Source organism: Zea mays, chromosome 5 (assembly GCF_902167145.1).
Source record: "Zea mays cultivar B73 chromosome 5, Zm-B73-REFERENCE-NAM-5.0, whole genome shotgun sequence".
Lineage (NCBI taxonomy): Eukaryota > Viridiplantae > Streptophyta > Magnoliopsida > Poales > Poaceae > Zea > Zea mays.
In genome coordinates this window covers 42,692,941-42,714,603 of record NC_050100.1, presented here as the reverse complement: position 1 = coordinate 42,714,603, position 21,663 = coordinate 42,692,941, and the positions used below count along the sequence as shown (strand labels likewise).

The 21,663-nt window shown below is 46.9% G+C and overlaps 2 protein-coding genes across 2 annotated transcripts; both read left to right on the top strand.

Annotated features, from left to right (window-relative positions):
- The first annotated feature begins 10,510 nt into the window (after window positions 1-10,510).
- Window positions 10,511-11,868, top strand: LOC118471924 (uncharacterized). Its single transcript, XM_035959008.1, has 2 exons — window positions 10,511-11,012; window positions 11,094-11,868. Exons 1-2 carry the CDS (start codon window positions 10,512-10,514, stop codon window positions 11,784-11,786), a joined length of 1,194 nt encoding a protein of 397 aa, XP_035814901.1. The 5' UTR covers window position 10,511; the 3' UTR covers window positions 11,787-11,868.
- A 64-nt stretch (window positions 11,869-11,932) lies between these two features.
- Window positions 11,933-13,669, top strand: LOC103626278 (uncharacterized). Its single transcript, XM_035959009.1, has 4 exons — window positions 11,933-12,031; window positions 12,121-12,431; window positions 12,514-13,117; window positions 13,358-13,669. Exons 2-3 carry the CDS (start codon window positions 12,336-12,338, stop codon window positions 13,114-13,116), a joined length of 699 nt encoding a protein of 232 aa, XP_035814902.1. The 5' UTR covers window positions 11,933-12,031; window positions 12,121-12,335; the 3' UTR covers window position 13,117; window positions 13,358-13,669.
- Window positions 13,670-21,663: the final 7,994 nt, after the last annotated feature.

Genomic DNA, 21,663 nt, shown 5'->3' with positions numbered 1-21,663 from the left:
TCTAATACACCCTTAAAAGCTAATGAACCATCACTTCTTCTAAAGACAGACACATCTACATTTGTAAATAGACAATTATATCCCATATTACATAATTGACTGACAGATAGCAAATTATATCCAAGGGACTCAACTGAAAACACGTTAGATATAGAGTGCTCATTTGAAATTGCAATCTTGCCTAAACCTTTCACCTTGCCTTGGTTCCCATCACCAAATATGATTGAATCTTGGGAATCCTTGTTTTTGACGTAGGAGGTGAACATCTTCTTCTCCCCCGTCATATGGTTTGTGCATCCGCTATCGATAATCCAGCTTGAACCCCCGGATGCATAAACCTGCAAGGCAAATTTAGGCTTGGGACTTAGGTACCCAACTCTTGTTGGGTCCTACAAGGTTAGTCATAATTGTCTTAGGGACCCAAATGCAAGTTTTATCACCCTTGCATTTTGCCCCTAATTTCCTAGCAACTATCTTCCTATCCTTTCTACAAATAGCAAAGGTAGCATTTAAAGCATGATAAATTGTAGAGGGTCCATTCATAACTTTCCTAGGAACATGAACATTATTCTTTCTAGGCACATGATGAATATTTTTCCTAGGCATATCTCTACCATGCATATAGGAAGAACTTGAAGCACACATAGCATAAGAATCATAGGCATGTGAATCAAAAGCATTATAAGCATTACAACTCCTATGAGACTGTCTTCTATCATGATACATAAAAGCATGGTTCTTTTTAGCACTACTAGCCATAGGGATCTTCCATTTCTCCTTGGGGGGATGGGAGGCTTATGGCTTGTTAAGTCCTTGGCTTCCCTCTTGAAACCAAGTCCATCCTTAATTGAGGGGTGTCTACCAATCGTGTAGGCATCCCTTGCAAATTTTAGCTTATCAAATTCACTTTTGCTAGTCTTAAGTTGGGCATTAAGACTAACCAATTCATCCTTAAGTTTGGAAATTGAAACTAGGTGTTCACTACAAGCATCAATGTCAAAATCTTTACACCTATTACAAGTTGCAACAATTTCTACACAAGATGTTGATTTACTAGCTATTTCTAACTTATCATTCAAATCATCATTAATGCTCCTTAAGTTAGAGATTGTCTCATGGCAAGAAGATAATTCACAAGAAAGCATTTCATTTCTTTTAACTTCTAGAGCATGAGATTTTTGTGCTTCTACAAATTTGTCATGTTCTTCATACAACAAATCCTCTTGCTTTTCTAAAAGCCTATTCTTATCATTCAAGGCATCAATCAATTCATTAATTTTATCTACCTTGGTTCTATCTAGGCCCTTAAATAAACATGAATAATCTATTTCATCTTCATCACTAGATTCGTCCTCACTTGAAGAAGCATAAGTAGAGTTTCGAGTACATACCTTCTTCTCCCTTGCCATAAGGCATGTGTGACGCTCGTTTGGGAAGAGGGATGACTTGTTGAAGGCGGTGGCGGCGAGTCCTTCATTGTTGGAGTCGGAAGAGGAGCAATCTGAATCCCACTCCTTGCCTAGATGCGCCTCGCCCTTTGCCTTCTTATAGTTCTTCTTCTTCTCCCTCTTGTTCCCTTGATCCTGATCACTATCATTATCGGGACAGTTAGCAATAAAATGACCAAGCTTACCACATTTGAAGCATGAGCGCTTCCCCTTTGTCTTGGTTTTGCTTGGCTGCCCCTTGCGACCTTTTAGCGCCGTCTTGAATCTCTTGATGATGAGAGCCATCTCTTCATCATTAAGTCCGGCCGCCTCAATTTGTGCCACCTTGCTAGGTAGCGTCTCCTTGCTTCTTGTTGCCTTGAGAGCAAGAGGTTGAGGCTCATTGATTGGACCATTCAATGCGTCGTCCACATATCTTGCTTCCTTGATCATCATTCGCCCGCTCACGAACTTTCCAAGTATCTCCTCGGGCGTCATCTTGGTGTACCTAGGATTCTCACGAATATTGTTTACAAGATGAGGATCAAGGACAGTAAAGGACCTTAGCATTAGGCGGACGACGTCGTGGTCCGTCCATCGCGTGCTTCCATAGCTTCTTATCTTGTTGATAAGGGCCTTGATCCGGTTGTACGTTTGGGTTGGCTCTTCTCCCCTTATCATAGCGAATCTCCCGAGTTCGCCCTCCACCAACTCCATCTTGGTGAGCATTGTGACGTCATTCCCCTCATGAGAGATCTTGAGGTTGTCCCAAATTTGCTTGGCGTTATCCAAGCCGCTCACTTTGTGGTATTCATCCCTGCACAATGAAGCTAGAAGAACAGTAGTAGCTTGTGCATTTTTATGAATTTGCTCATTAATGAACATGGGACTATCCGTACTATCAAAGTGCATTCCACTCTCTACAATCTCCCATATACTAGGATGGAGAGAGAACAAGTGACTACGCATTTTGGGACTCCAAAATCCGTAGTCCTCTCCATCAAAATGAGGAGGTTTACCAAGTGGAATAGATAATAAATGAGCATTTGTACTTTGAGGAATACGAGAGTAATCAAAGGAAAAGTTCGAATTGACCGTTTTCTTTTTCTCGTAGTCGTCATCGTCCTTTTGGGAAGAGGAAGATTCGTCGCTGTCGTAATAGACGATCTCCTTGATGCGCCTTGTCTTCTTCTTCTTCCCGTATTTGCGCTTGTGGCCCGAGCCCGAGTTGGTAGGCTTGTCATCCTTCGGCTCGTTGAAGATAGACTCCTTCTCGTTGTTGTTGACCACCATCCCCTTTCCCTTAGGATCCATCTCTTCGGGCGATTAGTCCCTTCTTGAAGAGAACGACTCTGATACCAATTGAGAGCACCTAGAGGGGGGGTGAATAGGTGATCCTGTAAAACTTAAAACTGAAGCCACAAAACTTGGTTAAGTGTTAGCACAATAATCACCAAGTGGCTACAGAGGAGTCTCAACAAAACACAGTAACCACAAAGATATCACTCACAGAGATGACACAGTGGTTTATCCCGTGGTTCGGCCAAGACCAACGCTTGCCTACTCCACGTTGTGGCGTCCCAACGGACGAGGGTTGCAATCAACCCCTCTCAAGCGGTCCAAAGACCCACTTGAATACCACGGTGTTTTGCTTTGCTTTTCTTAATCCCGTTTGCAAGGAATCTCCACAACTTGGAGTCTCTCGCCCTTACACTTGAAGTTCACAAAGAAGCACGGAGCAAGGGAGGGATTAGCAACTCACACAAGACACAAAGATCACAGCAAATACGCACACACAGAACCCAGACTTAAGCTCAAATGGCTAGCACACTAGAACGGAGCTCAAATCACTAGAATGTCGAACAAGTGCGCAAGAATGATGTGTGAGTGATCAATAGTGCTCAAAGGATGCTTGTTGTCCTCCTCCATGCGCCTAGGGGTTCCTTTTATAGCCCCAAGGCAGCTAGGAGCCGTTGAGAGCAATCTGGGAAGGCAAATCTTGCCTTCTATCGTCTGGCGCACCGGACAGTCCGGTGCACACCGGACACTGTCCGGTGCCCGATTTCCTTCCTTAAATGGCGAAGCCGACCGTTGTAGATTTGGGAGCCGTTGGCGCACCGGACATGTCCGGTGCACCCTTCTAGCCGTTGGCTCGACCACGTGTCCCGCACAGATCGCGCGGCCGACCGTTGGCCCGGCCGACCGTTGGCTCACCGGACAGTCCGGTGCACACCGGACAGTCCGGTGAATTATAGTCGTACGTCGCCTGTGAATTCCCGAGAGCGACCACTTCGCTCAAACCAGCCTGGCGCACCGGACACTGTCCGGTGCACCACCGGACAGTCCGGTGCTCCCAGACTGAGCAGATTTTTGGCTGCTTGAGCCAAGACATTTCCAATTGGATTTTTCCTGTTTCCAGCACTTAGACATAATACATTAGTCTCTAAAACAATGTACTAAGTCCGAGAAACATACCTTTATCCTTGATTTGTACTTTGTCCACCATTTTACACTTAGGCACTTGTGTTGGACACTAAATCACCAAAATACTTAGAAATGGCCCAAGGGCACATTTCCCTTTCAATAAGTTTCACTTGAGACAATCCAAAATGATAAATTTGTATCTCATTCATATGGATTGTAATCTTTGTTTTCTAAATAGTTACTCTTGACGCAGTTTAAAATTCCCTTATCGTTAATTCTAGAAGTGCATAAGAATCCTTTTTATTGATATTCATCACATACATATGCACTAACTTGGATATGATTTTAAACTGTAAAAGGTACAATTAATGATCCATACTATCTAAATTTTGGAAACCTACAAATTGATATCTTAGGAATCTACTTCAATCGGTATCCATATGCTTCACACTAGGATTGGATCACTAAGTTGTAAATTCCATGTATAACTTGTCTTTATGATATGAATGCTTGTGCGACTAACCTTGATAAGCTAGGTGCACCCAAGGTCAAGCTAGGTTCATCATCAAGAAGGCAACACAATGATGTATCAAGAAAAGGAGAAAAGGCTCCTATTCTTAACTCTAACCCTTATCTATGAGTTTACATATTAACTTGGAACCATAGTAAGATGGTTGTCAAGTATATGTGGATTCCTACACAAAGAGAAAGGCCACAATATTGAATGTGTGGGTACCCAAGGCTCTTACTACTAATCTCAAAGGACCCAATTCAAATTGGGTACCAAAATACGAAGCTTAAACTTGTTTTGCAGGATCACTCCTTAAATGAATCAAGTTGGGTGCTCGATAATGGATGTATAAATCATATTTGGAGATAGTAGCAAGGGTGGTAACAATTGAATCTCAAGTGCATATTATTTTCAATTCTTACCTCCTTTATGACTTGTGTAGCCACTAAGGAAGAGGGAGCACTTGAGGGTATACATCAGTTGTTGATTATGAAATAAAGGTCCAATTAGAAGATGAATGAATATTATCATATGGTCAACAATCCAAAATTATGTGACGTATTTTCTATCTAGTTAATTTGGATTTGATTCTTCTATATTAGACACTAACCATAATATGGATTAAGTCAGACCTTTAGACTTCATTGAACAACCATGCATATTATCCATGTCATTCAAAATATATTGTGCATGAGGGATCAAGGGAAATTTAGTCCATATTATGAGGTTTCTCTATTTTAGCAACTCGTTTGTCTCTCACATATAAAGGGTTGCAAAATAAGAAACTAGTGCTTGTGCTACTAATGCCATCTCTTGTGTTGAGTTTATCCATAGAAAATCTATGTTGAGAGATGGTGCTTATTATTAAATTGGATAAATCACAAGCTTAAAGGATACTATTCAACTAAAGTAAGATGGAGTTGATAAGAGGCCAAGGTATGAAAACTTCCTCTCCTTCAGTTGTTTTAGTATTCTATCCTTAGTGGGATGTACCATAGTATAGGTTAAATTCCTTGCAATATAAAATGTTCAATAGTGCATATAACTTTGACATCAACTATATGTGTGCACTAATTTAAAGGAATTTAGTCTATCCTTTTGGGTTTCAATAATGATGATTCATTTGCCATCCACATATAAGGATCATCATTTGTGAAACCCTCTCTTGTGTTTTTAATGCTCTCTTTTCTAAGTGTTACAACGAGGTCCTTCCAAGAGCTTTCAAGATGGATTCAAAATCTACAAAAAATGAATGAAGTTCAAGATCACTTGGTTGGATGAAATCACAAAGAGAAAAGAGATCACAGTGAATCAAGAAGGGAGTTATATTTTTTTGTCAACCAAATAATGAAGATGTAGTGACATATTTATATGATATCCTTCATTATGAGGTTGAGGTTCATATTAGCATGCTTTACCCTTCAGAATTTCAATTGATATACTTCAGTTCTTAAACTTTCAATTGGTTTAATTTTCATCATCTACGTAAAGCATGTTATGTTAAACCAAGATATAGTGCAAACATCTCCTTTAACCTCGTATTGTTGATGTGCATAAGTGTACTTTGTGTACTCTTGCATGCACAAATTGAGGGAGAGTTTAGCCTATATCTTGTGAGACTAATGATTTCTTCAAGTTCATGTTTTGTAGTCTCACACCTTGGAGAACATCAAATGAGGACGAGTGGTTCTAAGGAAATGATCAAATATTTACCACATGTCAGCCCATGGATTAGTTCTATTGGGGAACGATATGTGTTCTCTAGCATAAATTCAATTGTTTCAAATATATTATGCCTTGACCAAGATATGTGATGAACCCCTCTAAGAGTCTTAATTGAATCAATGAATTTGTGTAGTTCTTTGAAGAGAATGAATTTCTCTTGATCGTTTAAAGAGGATAAGTTTCTCTTTGAAATGTCAAGCCTATCAAAAGCTAAGATAGAAATTCATGATTATAATTAAGACCATATGGCATGGAACAAAGGTGTGTCACTCCATGAACTATTGTATTACATTTATGTATCTAGGCTCTTACAAGTTAGTGTATGCATGTATATGCAATATCTTAAGTCACATCATAAGGTTGCACTTGAATCTTGGCTTAAAATATTGCATATCATGTCTATTAGTATACCTTTTGATTATGAGTAATTCCTTAAATTGGTGCAATTTGATATTTTCATACTTTATTTGTACCAAGGTTCAAATTGTAGAACTTAATCCCCTGGCCTCACAAGTCCAAGTGCATAAGCTAAACAAGTATTCATCACTTGTATGCACACATTTAGGGGGGAGAATGGTCTATAATTTGAATCTTTGAGACTAACTTCATTTTCAAGTCTATTATGTGTGTAGTCTCAAATTAGAAAGGAATCTTCAAGCAAAGACAATCGCTTCCACTGCAAATTTTGATGAGTATCAAAGATTCTTTGCTCCAATAAATGTATCTTCTATAAATTTCATAAGAGAATGAGTTTCTCTTGTATATGCTACTCCAACGTCATCTAAAATTGGTAAATATGTATCACATCTTTTTGGATTACAAATATCTGAAGTAGCATAGCTTATAGATTCTCCTGTCTAGAACTTAATTGATTAAATAGTGCACATGTTTCTTATGTTGCATGATTATGTTCAATTGATACTCCTTTTATGCCAATGGTACTTTAAGTTGCAAATAAGTACTCTCAACAGGTATCAATTGAATTCATATATATGTGTGTGCACTAAAACTTGAGGAGAACTTAGTGTAATATGCAATAAGTGATATGATTATCTATCAAATTGTATCAATTGGTGGTTTTCAATTGATATTTTTCGTACATGATCACTAGTTGTATAATTCATACTTGTGCAATTTTCATGCTGGCTCTTGTTATGATAAGAAAATGCTAGGTGACATCTAGACTCCAGGTATCAAGATTTATCTTTCAATTAGTATGACAATATTCATTTGATATCTTGGACCTATGTCACAATTATGCCAACAAGAGATTGCAAAATGAACTCTAAATACAACACAAGTGTGGAACATCCCTTTGAAACGGTAAAACGCAAAGGTACATCACTTATGACACTTCTCCATTACCTTTGTGCCATATAAGGACCCTTTTCATGATAGTGTGTTCAAATCTTGATTAATCATAATTTCTACCCTTTATATTCTTTATATCTTTTTTTGGAGATTTATGACAAAGGGGGAGAAATTGTGCATTAAAGCTTACCTTTAGTCTTATGTAACTAAGTGTAAGAAGACTTTTGAAAAGGGGGAGAAATAATTGAAAAAAGGGGGTTGAATCATAAGTAAAACATAAGATGAAGGAAATTGATGAGTGCATAATATGTCATGAGCATCACGTTTATTTATGACACAAAGCACCCTATGAATAGTATGATATAAGTTGTCTTCACTCTTTGACCCAAATATGTGGTTTTGGCATTTGAGTACAAAATTGGTATTTTCTGAAATACACATATTTAGGGGGAGGAAACTATATCCTAGGATTCAAAATCTTATTTATCAAATATTATGTAAGCTTTAAATGTGTTGTCATCAATCACCAAAAAGGGGGAGATTGAAAGTGCATTCATCCCTTTTGTGAGTTTTGGTGATTTGGATAACAACACATTTAAAGGTCTAACAAGTTTGTTAAGTGTTGAACAGGAAATTGAGTATGATGAACATACTTGAATAGTGTATAATGATCAGTGAACAAGGTTCAACACAAGGTCAAATAACCAATGAGACAATGCAAATGGATATAATATGGTCTCTATATTGGTTTGAATATATGGACAAGTCCTGAGAAATCACTATGCATAACTATGATAATAATAGAGGTTGAAGTGATTAAGAGGATTGGTCAAGCCAAAGTGAATAAGATATGAGGAATCGTGAATTGGCTTGACCATATTACTATTAGTCCATATATGAATATATGAGAATCAAACTAGAGCTTGATTGATCTTAGCAGTTATATCTAGATGACATTCAAGCAAGGTTCACAATATTCAAGCAAGGTTCACAATATTGAAGAAATGATTCTCTCAATGGATGCTCAATAGGATGTGACTCAAGAATGGCTTGATAGGGTGAAGATAGCAAGGAAAGGGCTTCGAGGAACTAAGTGAAGGTGAAGGCCAAGCGACGGCTTGTAGACCGAGGTACCATGGCTAAGGTGAAGAAGAGAGTACTTGCACTAAGTCGATGAACTAATCAGCTATGAAGAGTTACAACATGTTGATGCATCAGTAAGGTGACTTGAAGCCATGATTTGAACTCATATATGGTGAAATGTCACAAGTCACAGGCTCAATTTGTGTTTGCTTCAAAAGGTGAGACAAAAATGTTTGTGATCCTTATGAAGCAACACCATGGAGAAATCACACTTGAGACACCAATGACTCAAGGAGTTTACTTAATTATATTTTATTTAACTTGAGTATAGGAATCGTCGTACTATCAAGGGGGATCTAAAAAGAAGGTTGGTGTTGGTACTAAAGCTCAAAATCCTTGATCTAAAACTTCCATTTTACCCTGGTTTCACTTCGGTTTTCTCAAAATCTGTGCAACAGTTCAAAAACCGGTTCAACCAGACCTAAAACCGGTTCAACCGGTTTCTGCACTGTTCCCCTCTGTCACTGCCAGTCTGCCAGTCAGTCCTGTCAGAAAAAGTCATGTGCAGATTTTTGGAAAACCGGTTCAAACGAATTTTGAATCCGGTTCAACCGAATTTGAAACCGGTTCAACCGAATTTGAGTCCGGTCCAGTCTCCGGCTGAGTCCACCAGTGAACCGAAAACCGACTGGTGGAATCCGGTTCAACCGAATTTGAAACCGGTTCAACCAAATTTCAGTCAGATTTCCCCAACGGCCACCAGCTTTTGGGAGCACCTATATATACTCACTCCTACCTCTCTCCCCACAGGAGAGCACGAAAAAACTTCATTCCCAACCTGAGAAACACCTCCCACTCTCTCTCACACACCTCTTGCCTCTCCCATTTCAAATCTTTGGAGAGAAATCTTTGAGTGAGATTGAAGAGCTGCGATTTTGGTGCTTCATCTCTAAATCCTTCTTGCTCTTCTTGATTCGAGCTTTGGTACTACATCGAGTTCTTTGTGGATTCATTACTCTTGGAGCTTCTAGCTCCTAGACGACTAGGTGTCTCTTGTGAGTCTCCAAATCTTGTGGAAGACCACAAGAAAGTTTGTATTACCCGCTCGTTTGAGCAAAGATTAGTGTGTGGGCTTGACCTTTGTGGTCGGCAAAGGGAGGATTAGGGTTGAAAGAGACCCGGCTCTTTGTGGGCGCCTCAACGAGGAAGTAGGGCACCTTGGTGGTGTGACCGAACCTCGGGATAAATCTTGTGTCTCTTGTGTTCTTGTTCATTGTGCTTATTCATGTTCTTCGTTCTCTCACCATTCCGTGAAAGATTGTTTATATCTTTTTGGTGTGTGGATTTTGAGAAGTGCCGTTCTCAGATCTACTACTTTGAACCCTGTGGATCATTTAGAACATCTCATTTCCAAAGTTAACTGGGTGAATTTCAAGATCAATTTAGTTTTACCCAATTTGCTTCTAGTTTTTATTGAAAAAGTTTTAACTTGCCTATTCACCCCCCTCTAGGCAACTTTCACTCACGTACCACTAGCTTCTTCTCTCTCTCTACACCGCAGGGTAGCTTAGCTTCTGTACAAATCTGCCTGATGACTTCTTTGCTTGCTTGCTAATGAAATTAGATTGTAGAGAAATGTGTAGGTCCATACAGATTATTTGCTTGCTGTGTGGTATAACCCCAATGAAATTAGATTGTACAAATCTGCACTTATTTGCTTGCTTGCTTGCTAATGTGCATATACTCTTTATTTGTACTGCATTCTCTCAGTCTTGTGTGCTACTAGTAACTAGTACATGGAATATGTTCTTACTGATGCTTATATGAACCAAATAATTTATTTATTTTCAGATTGTCCCTGCTCCAGCAAGAGTAGGCAAGGACGAGCCTCCCCCATCCTGGGTGTTGGTGCCTGACTCATTTTATCAAAGTACTAGCCAAAACCTAAAGAAACTGAATTATATGAACTGCATAACTAGCTTTAGTAATTAGTTTTCCTTATTTCTCTTGATGTTATTTTTAGTTTTGCTATGGACATGAGCAATAGAGATCACCTTAGGAGGAGGGAGGAGGATGATGATGACCTCTTCCTTTTGATTCTCCCTTCCCTACATCTCTTGGGCTATCTTGGACGTAGTAAAAAGAAACTGAGGCATACATCAGCGCTGACCGGAGAGGAAAAGGTTCGAGAGCTACTTGAAGGTCATATCAAGAACTGCAGGGTATCATTTAGAATGGAACCTTACATTTTCAAATCCTTGGCCAACTATCTTAGAATGGAAGGATTGGTTAAAGATACAAGAATCAAAGTTGAGGAAAAACTTGGCTTCTTCCTATACATGATTAGCCACAATGCAACATTTGAAGATCTCCAAGTCTTTTTTGGTCATAGCAATGATACATTTCACTGTGTCATCAAACATTTCTTCGACATTGTTATCCCTGGCCTTAGCATGTGGTTCCTAAAGCCTCCTTCCAATCAAGTTCATCCTAAAATTCATGGAGACAACCGATTTTATCCATACTTCAAGGTGACTTCTTTTAACTCTTATGTGTCCATCTTAGAACATCCTCAATATTAGATCTTAGAAGATCGTTTCTTTTTTTTGCAGAATTGCATAGGTTCAATAGATGGAACCCATGTTCCAGTATCAATGTCACCCGATCAAGCCGCACCATTCAGGAATAGAAAAGGGACCCTTAGCCAAAACGTGATGGTTGTGTGTGATTTTAACCTTAACATAACTTATGTGTCAGCCGGATGGGAAGGATCAGCAACAGATTCAATGGTTCTTAGATCTGCAATGAACAATGTTATAGGAAAGTTTGAAGTACCTTCTGGGAAGTACTACCTAGTAGATGGTGGTTATGCCAATACAGCTTCCTTTATTGCACCATATCATGGGGTTAGATATCACCTGAAAGAGTTTGTCCATGGTCATCGAAGGCCTCAAAATCACAAAGAGTTATTCAACCATCGCCATGCTGTTTTAAGAAATCATGTAGAGAGGGCTTTGGGTGTCATAAAGAAGAGATTTCCAATCCTCAAAGTTGCTACCCTTCACAAAATGGAAAATCAAGCAAAAATACCTATTGCTGCTGCAGTCCTCCATAACTTAATTCGGTCACATAATGGTGATGAGAGATGGCTAGAAAATGATCAAGGAAATATCAACCCGCAAAGTTTTGTCAGCCTACCCAATAGTGACCATGGAAATGATGAAGGGAATATGGAAGGGAATAACTTAAGAGATATGATAGCTTATCATATGTGGGCAGATTATGAGCAACGTAGAAATCAGTGAATCATTTCTGTAATGGATATTGTGTAATCAATAAATGCCATTTCTGTAATGGATATTTTGTAATGGATATTGTGTTTTTTTACTATGGCCATAAAAGTAGAAATGATGTTCATAGTTTATTTTTTGCTGGTGATTCTCTATAATAGATATGATGTTCACAAGAGGTTCTCCCAAAATTTTGATGTTATCTAAAGCTGCTCAAAAGAAGGTTTCTCCTAAAGCTTCTACATCAAAGAAGTGTGGAGGTACATGTTATTTAATATAAAATCTTGTACATGTTATTCTTATTGTGTTTCAAATGATTAATTGTCCCTCGTATTTTTTTGAAATTTAGGTGGTGTTCAGAGAGCAGCATGGAATTCTGAATTGGAGAAGAGCCTCGTTGATTTGTTGTTTGAGCACCATGTACCTCCATATAGGGCTCAAAATGGCTAGAGTCCAGATGCTTGGAACAAAATTGTTACTGAATTCAATAAGAAGCATGAGTATGTCACATTCAACAAGATTCAAATTCAGGAGAAGGAGAGGGAACTGAAAAGGGATTACAAGATGTTGAAAGAGGCTAGAAAGCAAAGTGGTGTTTCCTGGAATGAGAAACGATGCATGATTGTTGCTGATCCACCAATATGGGAAAACATCATAAAAGTAAGTTTTTGACTCTAGCTTTATAATTGTGAACTTATCATAAAGTAGTTTAGGAACTTACTTTTTTACAATGTTTTATCAGTCATTTCCTAGGGCCAAGAAATTTCAAAAGAAGTCTTTCCCTCTCTTTGATGCTCTTGGGGAACTATATGATGGGCACATTGCTCAAGGGACCTGGAACATAACATCTACACAGCTACCACAAGAATGGAACACAATTTCAAATGAAGAAGAACAAGTGAACACCACAAGAATGGATGAGGAAGGCATTATTCAACAACAACCACAAGAAGAGGATTCAAGATTGGAACAAGATGAAGATCCTATAATTGAAAGGACTGAACAGAGGTCTACTGCATCAACAATCAATCAAGATAAGGAAGCAAAGAGGATGAAGAAGGATTCTTTGGAAGGACTTGTTGGGAGATATCTAGATCTAAAATCAAAACAAGTTGAGGATGAGGTTACACAAATGGCGAAAGGAAAAGAATCTGCTCAAGGTAATGACTTCTCCATCATGAGATGCATTTCTGTTCTTAGATCCATGAATGTGACAGCAGATGAGAAGATAAAAGCAGCTGAGGTGTTCGACATACCAAACAACAGAGAGACATTTATCAGTTTTAGCGTTGATGAACCAGAAACTGCCCTCCTATGGTTAAGACGGAAGATTGATAAGCTCTAAGGTAAGTATAATCAATGATTTCATACCTTGTACTAGTTTGTTGCACTTGTGCTTCTAGTGCAGCAGTGCTAGCCTTTTGTGTTTGTGTGCACAATACACAATGAAGTGCTTGTGTGCACGATGCACTTGCTTGTTCAGTTTTCATGCACTTGCTTAGTTGCTTGTTCAGTTTTTCTTTCTGCATAAATTTCATTTTTTATCTGTTGATTTATGCTTTTGATTCCTTATTTAAACTTTGCAGACAGGAAATATTGGTCATATGGAGACAGTTCTGCACAGCGTTCTGAGTCTGCATGTGCCAGTATGAGCTATATATATGTTGTATTTCTCCATATTTGGGCTCAGCATGTAATAGAACTGAAGGAAGGTTGTTGCAAGACTTGTATGACATACTTAAATTTCTGGATAAAATCTAGCTTATACTAAGTCTATTACATGCTTAAATATTTGAAAAAAAATATGTATCGAGAATTGGATGGGATGCTTAAATTTCTAGAGAAATGACATGTTCTATGCTTAAATTTTGGAGAAATGACATGTTTTATGCTTAAATGTTGTTGATTTTATTGGCATTTAAGTTTAGAATTTAATCCACATGGAATAAACGAACAAACATACTATTCTCCATCCTGCATAATTTACCTAAGGGAAACAACCTACCAAATGTAGAGCTTGGTAGCAAATTGATGTATCAAGAAATCAATTCAGTAACTAAAACTTTCAAACAAAACTTCATTCAGTCAGCTATGTACTACATCAATAGTGGATAGTCCTCACACAACCACATGGATAGAAATAGGCATTAAGTGCTATATTCCATAATCTCTAAGCATAATCAAAATCAAACATGGTCAAAATATATAATACAAGCAAAACCTTTTCTAGAAGGGAATGTGCTCCCGTGGGCTGTACGACTCATATACGAAACAAGAAATCATCATGACAACCTTCAGACCAACCTGAGCATATATCTAACAAACATAACTACAATTACACATACTACACTTCTAAGTGGAGAAAATGACAAAAGTAAATCAAAACATTCTCTCACACCTTATGGGCTCCAACGCAGGGGCGGATCCACATAGGGGACAAAGGTGGTCGTGGCCCCCCTCAATTTTTAGTACCTCTTATAACTCATGTTCATTTACTATTAAGTATATAAAAATAAACATTTTAGATAGTGTCGGCGTTTCGAGACAGGGGGGTCCCTAAGCCGACGAGTGAGTGTGCTGCGTGCCCCAGCCCAGATGGGTCGAGCGCGTGGGCGAGCGCGAAGGGGGGAGAGGCGAGGTGGCCGGAGACGGGCGTGAGAGAGGTGGAAGTCCCGCGACCTTCGTGTTCGTCTCGCGCCCAGGTCGGGTGCGCTTGCAGTAGGTGGGTTACAAGCGTCCACGCGGGTGAGGGAAGCGAGCGGCCCCAAGAGAGCCCCTGTCTCGTCCTCGTCCCCGCGCGGCCAACCTTCTCTAAGAAGGCCCTGGTCCTTCCTTTTATAGCCATAAGGAGAGGATCCAGGTGTACAATGGGGGGTGTAGCAGAGTGCTACGTGTCTAGCTGAGAGAGAGCTAGCGCCCTAGGTACATGCCAATGTGGCAGCCGGAGAGGTCTTGGCACCTTGCTGGCGTGATGTCGTGGCTGTCGGAGGAGCAACGGAGCCCGGCGGAGGGACAGCTGTAGGAGCGGTCGAGTCCTTGCTGACGTCGCCTTGCTTCCGTAAGAGAGCTGAGAGCCGCCGTCGTCACAGAGCTTGTGGAGCGCCATCATTGTCCATCTGGCGGAGCTAGCCAGATGGGACGCCGGTCTTGTTCTCTGTGACCCGAGTCGGCTCGGGGTAGGATGATGATGGCGCTTCCTATTGACGTGGCGGGCCTGTGCCCTAGGTCGGGCGACGTGGGGGCTCCTCCGAAGCTGGGGTCGAATCTGTCTTCCGTTGCCGAGGCCGAGCCCGAGCCCCTGGGTCGGGCGAGGCGGAAGTCGTTCGGCAGAGGCCAGGGCGGAGTCCGAGCCCTGGGGTCGGGCGAGGCGAAGTTCGTCGTCTTCCGGGGCCGAGCCCGAGTCCGAGCCCTGGGGTCGGGCGGAGCGGAGTTCGCCGTCTTCCGGGTCTTAGTCCGAGTCCGAGCCCTGGGGTCGGGCGGAGCGGAGTTCGCCGTCTTCCGGGTCTTAGCCCGAGTCCGAGCCCTGGGGTCGGGCGCAGCGGAGTTCGCCGTCTTCCGGGTCTTAGCCCGAGTCCGAGCCCTGGGGTCGGGCGGAGCGGAGTTCGTCGTCTTCCGGGTCTTAGCCCGAGTCCGAGCCCTGGGGTCGGGCGGAGCGGAGTTCGCCGTCTTCCGGGTCTTAGCCCGAGTCCGAGCCCTGGGGTCGGGCGGAGCGGAGTTCGCCGTCTTCCGGGTCTTAGCCCGAGTCCGAGCCCTGGGGTCGGGCGGAGCGGAGTTCGCCGTCTTCCGGGTCTTAGCCCGAGTCCGAGCCCTGGGGTCGGGCGGAGCGGAGTTTCCTATGGCGCCTCTGGCAAGGTCTGACTGCCTGTCAGACTCACTCTGTCGAGTGGCACTGCAGTCGGAGTGGCGCAGGCGGCGCTGTCCTTCTGTCAGACCGGTCAGTGGAGCGGCGGAGTGACTGCGGTCACTTCGGCTCTGCCGGGGCGCGCGTCAGGATAGAGGTGTCAGGCCACCTTTGCGTTAAATGCTCCTGCAACTTGGTCAGTCGGTGCGGCGATTTAGTCAGGGTTGCTTCTAAGCGAAGCCAAGGCCTCGGGCGAGCCGGAGGTGTGTCCGCCGTTAAAAGGGGGGCCTCGGGCGAGACGGAAGTCTCTCGAGGTCGGCTGCCCTTGGCCGAGGCTAGGCTCGGACGAAGCGTGATCGAGTCACTCGTGTGGACTTGATCCCTGACTTAATCGTACCCATCAGGCCTTTGAAGCTTTATGCTGATGGGGGTTACCAGCTGAGAATTAGGCGTCTTGAGGGTACCCCTAATTATGGTCCCCGACAGTAGCCCCGAGCCTCGAAGGGAGTGTTAGCACTCGCTTGGAGGCTTTCGTCGCACTTTTTTGCAAGGGGACCAGCCTTTCTCGGTTGCATTTTGTTCCGGTGGGTGCACGCGAGCGCACCCGCCGGGTGTAGCCCCCGAGGCCTCGGAGGAGTGGTTACACTCCTTCGAGGTCTTAATGCCTTGCGTAATGCTTCGGCTGGTCTGGTTGTTCCCTCATGCGAACTGGTCGTAGCCCGGGTGCACGGTCGGGGCCCAAGCTCTCGGGTTGGTATGTTGACACTGTCAACGGTTCGGCCGGAGCCGGGTTTGCGAGAGCAGCCCCCGAGCCTCCGCACAGGGCGAGAGGACGATCAGGGACAGACTCGACTTTTTACATACGCCCCTACGTCGCCTTTCCGCAAGGAGGAGGGGGGGAGTGCGCCATGTTACCCTCGATGGGCACCGAACATGGTGTCTCCGGTGAGCTGCAAGCGGGTAATCCGAGTGGACGTCCGTGCCCCGTTCGTTGGGGGTCGGCTAGGGGCCCAGAGGCACGCCCAAAAGTACCTGCGGGTGATTTGCCGGACCCGGTCCCCTGGCGACGGGGTCCGAGGGCTCGATGCCTCCCTCCGATGGGATTCCGTTACAACATCGTTCCCGCTGGTCTCGGAAATGTCCTAGGGTACCTCGGAAGCGCAGCCCGAGCCTCGGTTATGTATCGAACGTACCCCTGGTCATCCCTCGCTCGGCGTCTGAGGCGACTGTGAACCCTTCGGGGGCCAGCCTTCGAACCTCTGATCAGTAATGGGCGCGGAGCCCGAGTAGCCTGAGGCGGCCATGGAGCCCTTCGGGGGGCTGGCCTTCGAACCCCTGACCAGTAGTGGGTGTCGGGCCCACGCGATCTGAGGCGACTGTTGAACCCCTCGGAGGGCCAGTCTTCGAACCTCTGATCAGTAGGGGGGGCTCGGAGCCCGGTTCCTTCGCGGAGAAGGACCCTTTTCGGGGTATCCCCCTTTCCCGGTCCCTGTTGCAAGAGATAGAGAAAGAGGAAAAAGGAAAAGGATACGAAATCGAACGACGTGGCGTACCTTTTTTGACGCGGTTATTACGGCGAAGGCGAAGCGTCGTCCGCTTCTCCTGCCAGAGGCGCCGCCTGTCCCGCCGCGGAGTTAATGCGACGGGGCGAGTGGTTGGCGGGGCGGCCGTTGCGCGTGCGCGAGCCGTTCGAGGAACGGGTCACGGGTGCACCGTCATCACGCCGTGGGAGGAGGCTCTCTTGCTGTCCCCGGACGGGACGTGAGCCTGGCTGACGACGTGACTGCTGCTCCCGCCCGCCTGCCACCGTCATTACTGCCGGCCCACTTTTGGCCGCATTGACCGTCGCGCCAGGTTGGCGCCGCTGGGTCGTGCGCTGGGTCGCCTCGAGTCGCGGCATAGGCTCCGCAACCGAAGAGGTGCGACGGTGGCACAAGTGGTGGCGCGGTTGCTTGCATGCAGCGACTGGCGCGCTGGTTGCGTGACGCGTGGGCCTGGGCCTCCAAGATGGCGTGTCAGAAGTCGGAGAAGCACGTCCACCTGGCGCAGTTGCATGCCGCCTGCATGGCTGCCCGCCCCTTCCACCCGTTGGTCTGGGCAAAAGTGGGGGGTCGCTTGTAACCGCTGGGCGGTTGTGCGCACCATGCGCGGCGGTTTGGCTTCTTCTGCTCTGAGCCGGTTTGCATGACATGCGGGACCCAGCCCCCGAGTCGCAGGGGAGGGCCTTGGAGCGTGTTGGAGAAGACTCAACCCGTGGCGTTTGGGGGCGCACGTAGGGAGAGTTGCCTTTAAAAGGAGGGAGACTCCTTTCGGAAGGCAACCATGTCTTCTTACTCCCTTATGCGTCGTGTCTTTCCATCTTCCAAGCCCCCAGATGGGGGGTATCCGCCGCCTTTCCGCCTCCTCGTTGGAGGAACGCAACTCCATGGGAGTTGGTACCTTTCAGCCATCGTTCGGCTTCAAGGATTTTCATCAGCCGGCCCGGTCGCACCCCCACGCCGGCGGTCACCCAGGATGGTGACCACCAGTTCCTGGGTGGGGAAGAGCAAGCCGGGCTGCGATCTTGGTCCCACCCTCAGCTTCAAGGATGTTCATCATCCTCACTGGGGTGGGGGCCAGGCTGAGCCGGCGCTCTACCTCCCATGCGGGCCTGCGGGTCACCCTCTCCCGCGGCGTTCGGGGGTGGAGGCGCTCACTGGCCCTGCGGGCGGCGCGGACTTAGACAACGTGGGGCTGATCGACGGCGGGCGTCGTCACCTCCAGCGTGTCGGAGTCGTCGGCCGGGCTCCCGGCGGCCCCTCCTGCCGGAGGGCGGCTACCGCGCCGTGTGCACGGGAGGACCACCCACGATACCACGCACTGCTAGGGCGGCGTTCGTGTTCTGGGGTGGCCCTGCTTTTGCACTGGGACGGCGCCCTCTCGCAGAGGCCGACAGATCCCCACTCAAATCCGCTGGTGTCCCCTGCCATCGGCGCCGAGGCGGAGGCGGCTCGAGAAGTCCTCGTCGCCGACGGGATCACTGCCGCCATCCGCGCCCCGGGCCTCCGGTTCTTCGTACTTGTCCTCGCCCCTCGAGCGTCGGCGTGGGCGAGGGCAAGATTGCAGCAGCGCCCGCCCTGAGGCCCGCACTGCTGCGGCTCGGCGATCCAGAGCGGGGGTTGTTGTCGCCGTAGTCAGAACGGGCGGCGGCGAGCCGCTCGTCAGTCTTCTGTTGCTCCGCAGGCCTTCCCCCTCGGAGTGGGGTTGTTCGTACCTGCGGAGGGGGAACCGGAGTTCCGTTTGTAATGGCACTTCGAATGACAGTGGTTTTGTTCATTGCGGCTGTCGAGGCCTGAACATGTATGTAATTTTGGCACGGAGCCGTGTTTTTTCCTCATTTTCGAGCACTAAGTCTCGCCTGTTGATTATCTGAACCGCTTCACCAAGCCTGAGTCGCCCCGTGTCAAGGTGACGAGTGAGGTATCCGTATCCCAGAGGCGTAGGAATCCCTCGGCTCGATCGGCCTTGTTGTCTGAGGCTCCTTTAGCTTAGTTAAAGGGACCCCTTGGCCGCTCTTCGATGAGCCGAGGCCAGGGGTAGCGATATCAGTACGAACAGAGGCGGAGTTGGCTCGAGAATGGGAACCTGGTTGGCCGGAGCCTAGCCGGGTTGTCCGTCAGCGGAGCCGACGCCGGAGTCGATCAGCCGAGGCCTCGGGTCGGGCTGGCGCCCTTGGAAGTCGGTTGGCTGAGGCCCCAGGGGTAACCGGCCGAGCCGCCTGCTCGGGCCGGATTCCCGGAGAAGTCCCTGACCGCGCCGCCGTCCGAGGTTGGGTCGGACCTTGCTGAAGACGTCGTCGATGCCGAGGGTGCTACGGCCCCCTTCAGCGTGAAGATTCGAGCCTGCAGGATCAGATTGTCTTGTAGCGTGTGCCTTCTGCGGCCGCCGAGGCCAGAAAACACACCCTCGCTGCGCTTGTGAAGCTGCGTCTTTTTTCCTCTTGTTTCGAGCATCTGGACTTTCCGTCGGTAACAGGGATGTTTGCGTGAGCGAGAGTTGCTTCTCGCGGAAGGTGATGAGTGAGGTATCCGTATCCCGGAGGCGTAGGAGTCCCTCGGCTCGGTCGTCCTTGCCGCTTACGCGTACTTTCACCCGTCCGTGAGGCCCTGTCCCCGACTTAGTCGAGAAAGCTTGAAGGACCGCTTTGGCAGAAGAGCTTCCGAACGTGAAGACTTGTTCGGTCCACGGAGTCGCTTTATCCGAACGCGAGTTACTTATCGCAGAAGGTGATGAGTGAGGTATCCTTATCCCGGAGGCGTAGGAGTCCCTCGGCTCGGTCAGCCTTGGCTGCTTACGTGTACTCCGTCGTTTCCAGGATCCGCTTTCCGAAGTAGTCAAGAAGCACGAAAGAAATTCTGCTAAAAAGAGATCCTTTTTTCGAGGAAAAATTCGACGCAGAGGGGGTCTCCCCCCTTTTAGCCCCCGAGGGAGGGTCGGGCTTTGCCGAGGCGAGGCCGACCCTTCCTTGATGACTAAACTTTGCGTTGGTGCGAGGTATGTGAATAACTTGAAAACATCTTAAGGGTAGAAGCGACGTAGCTGTTTGATGTTCCAAGCGTTGCCGTAGATCTCGCCTTGATTGTTGGCCAGCTTGTATGTTCTTGGCTTCAGAACTTTGGCGATGACGAATGGCCCCTCCCAGGGGGGCGTGAGCTTGTGCCTCCCTCGGGCGTCTTGCCGCAGCCGAAGCACCAGATCGCCCACCTAGAGGTCTCGGGACCGGACCCCTCGGGCGTGGTAGCGTCGCAGGGACTGCTGGTACCGCGCCGAGTGTAGTAAGGCCCTGTCCCGAGCCTCTTCCAGCTGGTCCAGCGATTCTTCTCGGCTAGCTTGGTTGCTTTGATCGTTGTAGGCCCTCGTCCTCGGGGAGCTGTATTCCAGGTCGGTGGGCAAGATGGCCTCGGCCCCGTAGACCAGGAAGAACGGCGTGAAACCCGTGGCACGACTCGGCGTCGTCCTTAGGCTCCAGACCACCGAGGGGAGTTCCTTCATCCATCGCTTGCCGAACTTGTTGAGGCCGTTGTAGATCCGAGGCTTGAGCCCTTGTAGAATCATGCCGTTGGCACGCTCTACTTGCCCATTCGACATGGGATGAGCCACGGCGGCCCAGTCCACCCGGATGTGGTGATCCTCGCAAAAATCCAAGAATTTTTTGCCGGTGAACTGGGTACCGTTGTCGGTGATGATGGAGTTTGGGACCCCGAAGCGATGGATGATGTTGGTGAAGAACGCCACCGCCTGCTCGGACCTGATGCTGTTCAGGGGTCGAACCTCGATCCACTTGGAGAATTTGTCGATGGCGACCAGCAGGTGCGTGTAGCCCCCGGGCGCCTTCTGCAAGGGACCGACGAGGTCCAGACCCCATACAGCAAAGGGCCAGGTGATGGGAATGGTCTGCAGAGCCTGAGCGGGCAGGTGGGTCTGCTTCGCATAGAATTGGCACCCTTCGCAGGTGCGGACAATTCTAGTGGCGTCAGCCACCGCCGTTGGCCAGTAGAAGCCTTGCCGGAAAGCATTCCCGACAAGGGCTCGGGGTGCCGCGTGATGGCCGCAAGCCCCTGAGTGTATTTCTTGCAGGAGTTCCTGACCCTCGGCGATGGAGACGCATCGCTGGAGGATGCCCGAGGGGCTGCGATGGTAGAGCTCCTCTTCATCGCCCAGCAAGATGAACGACTTGGCGCGTCGCGCTACCCGCCGAGCCTCGGCTTGGTCGGGGGGTAGCTCTCCTCCGCGGAGATATTGCAGGTACGGGGCCTGCCAATCTCGATCAGGCGTGGCCCCGCTCTGCTCCTCCTCGACGTCCAGTGCCTCGCCCTTGGGGGCCGAGGGTACCTCGGGCTGAGCCGAGGGTGCCTCGGGCTGTGCCGAGGGCGCCTCGGGCTGTGCCGAGGGTGCCTCGGGCTCGGGAGCGTCGTCGATCTTGACGGAGGGTTGATGCAGATCCCGGGAGAAGACGTCCGGGGGAACCATTGTTCGCCCCGAGGCTATTTTAGCCAGCTCGTCCGCAGTCTC

Excerpts from the sequence above, each read along its gene's own strand:
- LOC118471924 (XM_035959008.1), top strand. The coding sequence starts at position 10,512 with ATGGACATGAGCAATAGAGATCACCTTAGGAGGAGGGAGGAGGATGAT. Across the intron at positions 11,013-11,093 it reads GATTTTATCCATACTTCAAG|AATTGCATAGGTTCAATAGA; the intron begins GTGACTTCTTTT and ends TTTTTTTTGCAG.
- LOC103626278 (XM_035959009.1), top strand. The coding sequence starts at position 12,336 with ATGTTGAAAGAGGCTAGAAAGCAAAGTGGTGTTTCCTGGAATGAGAAA. Across the intron at positions 12,432-12,513 it reads TATGGGAAAACATCATAAAA|TCATTTCCTAGGGCCAAGAA; the intron begins GTAAGTTTTTGA and ends ATGTTTTATCAG.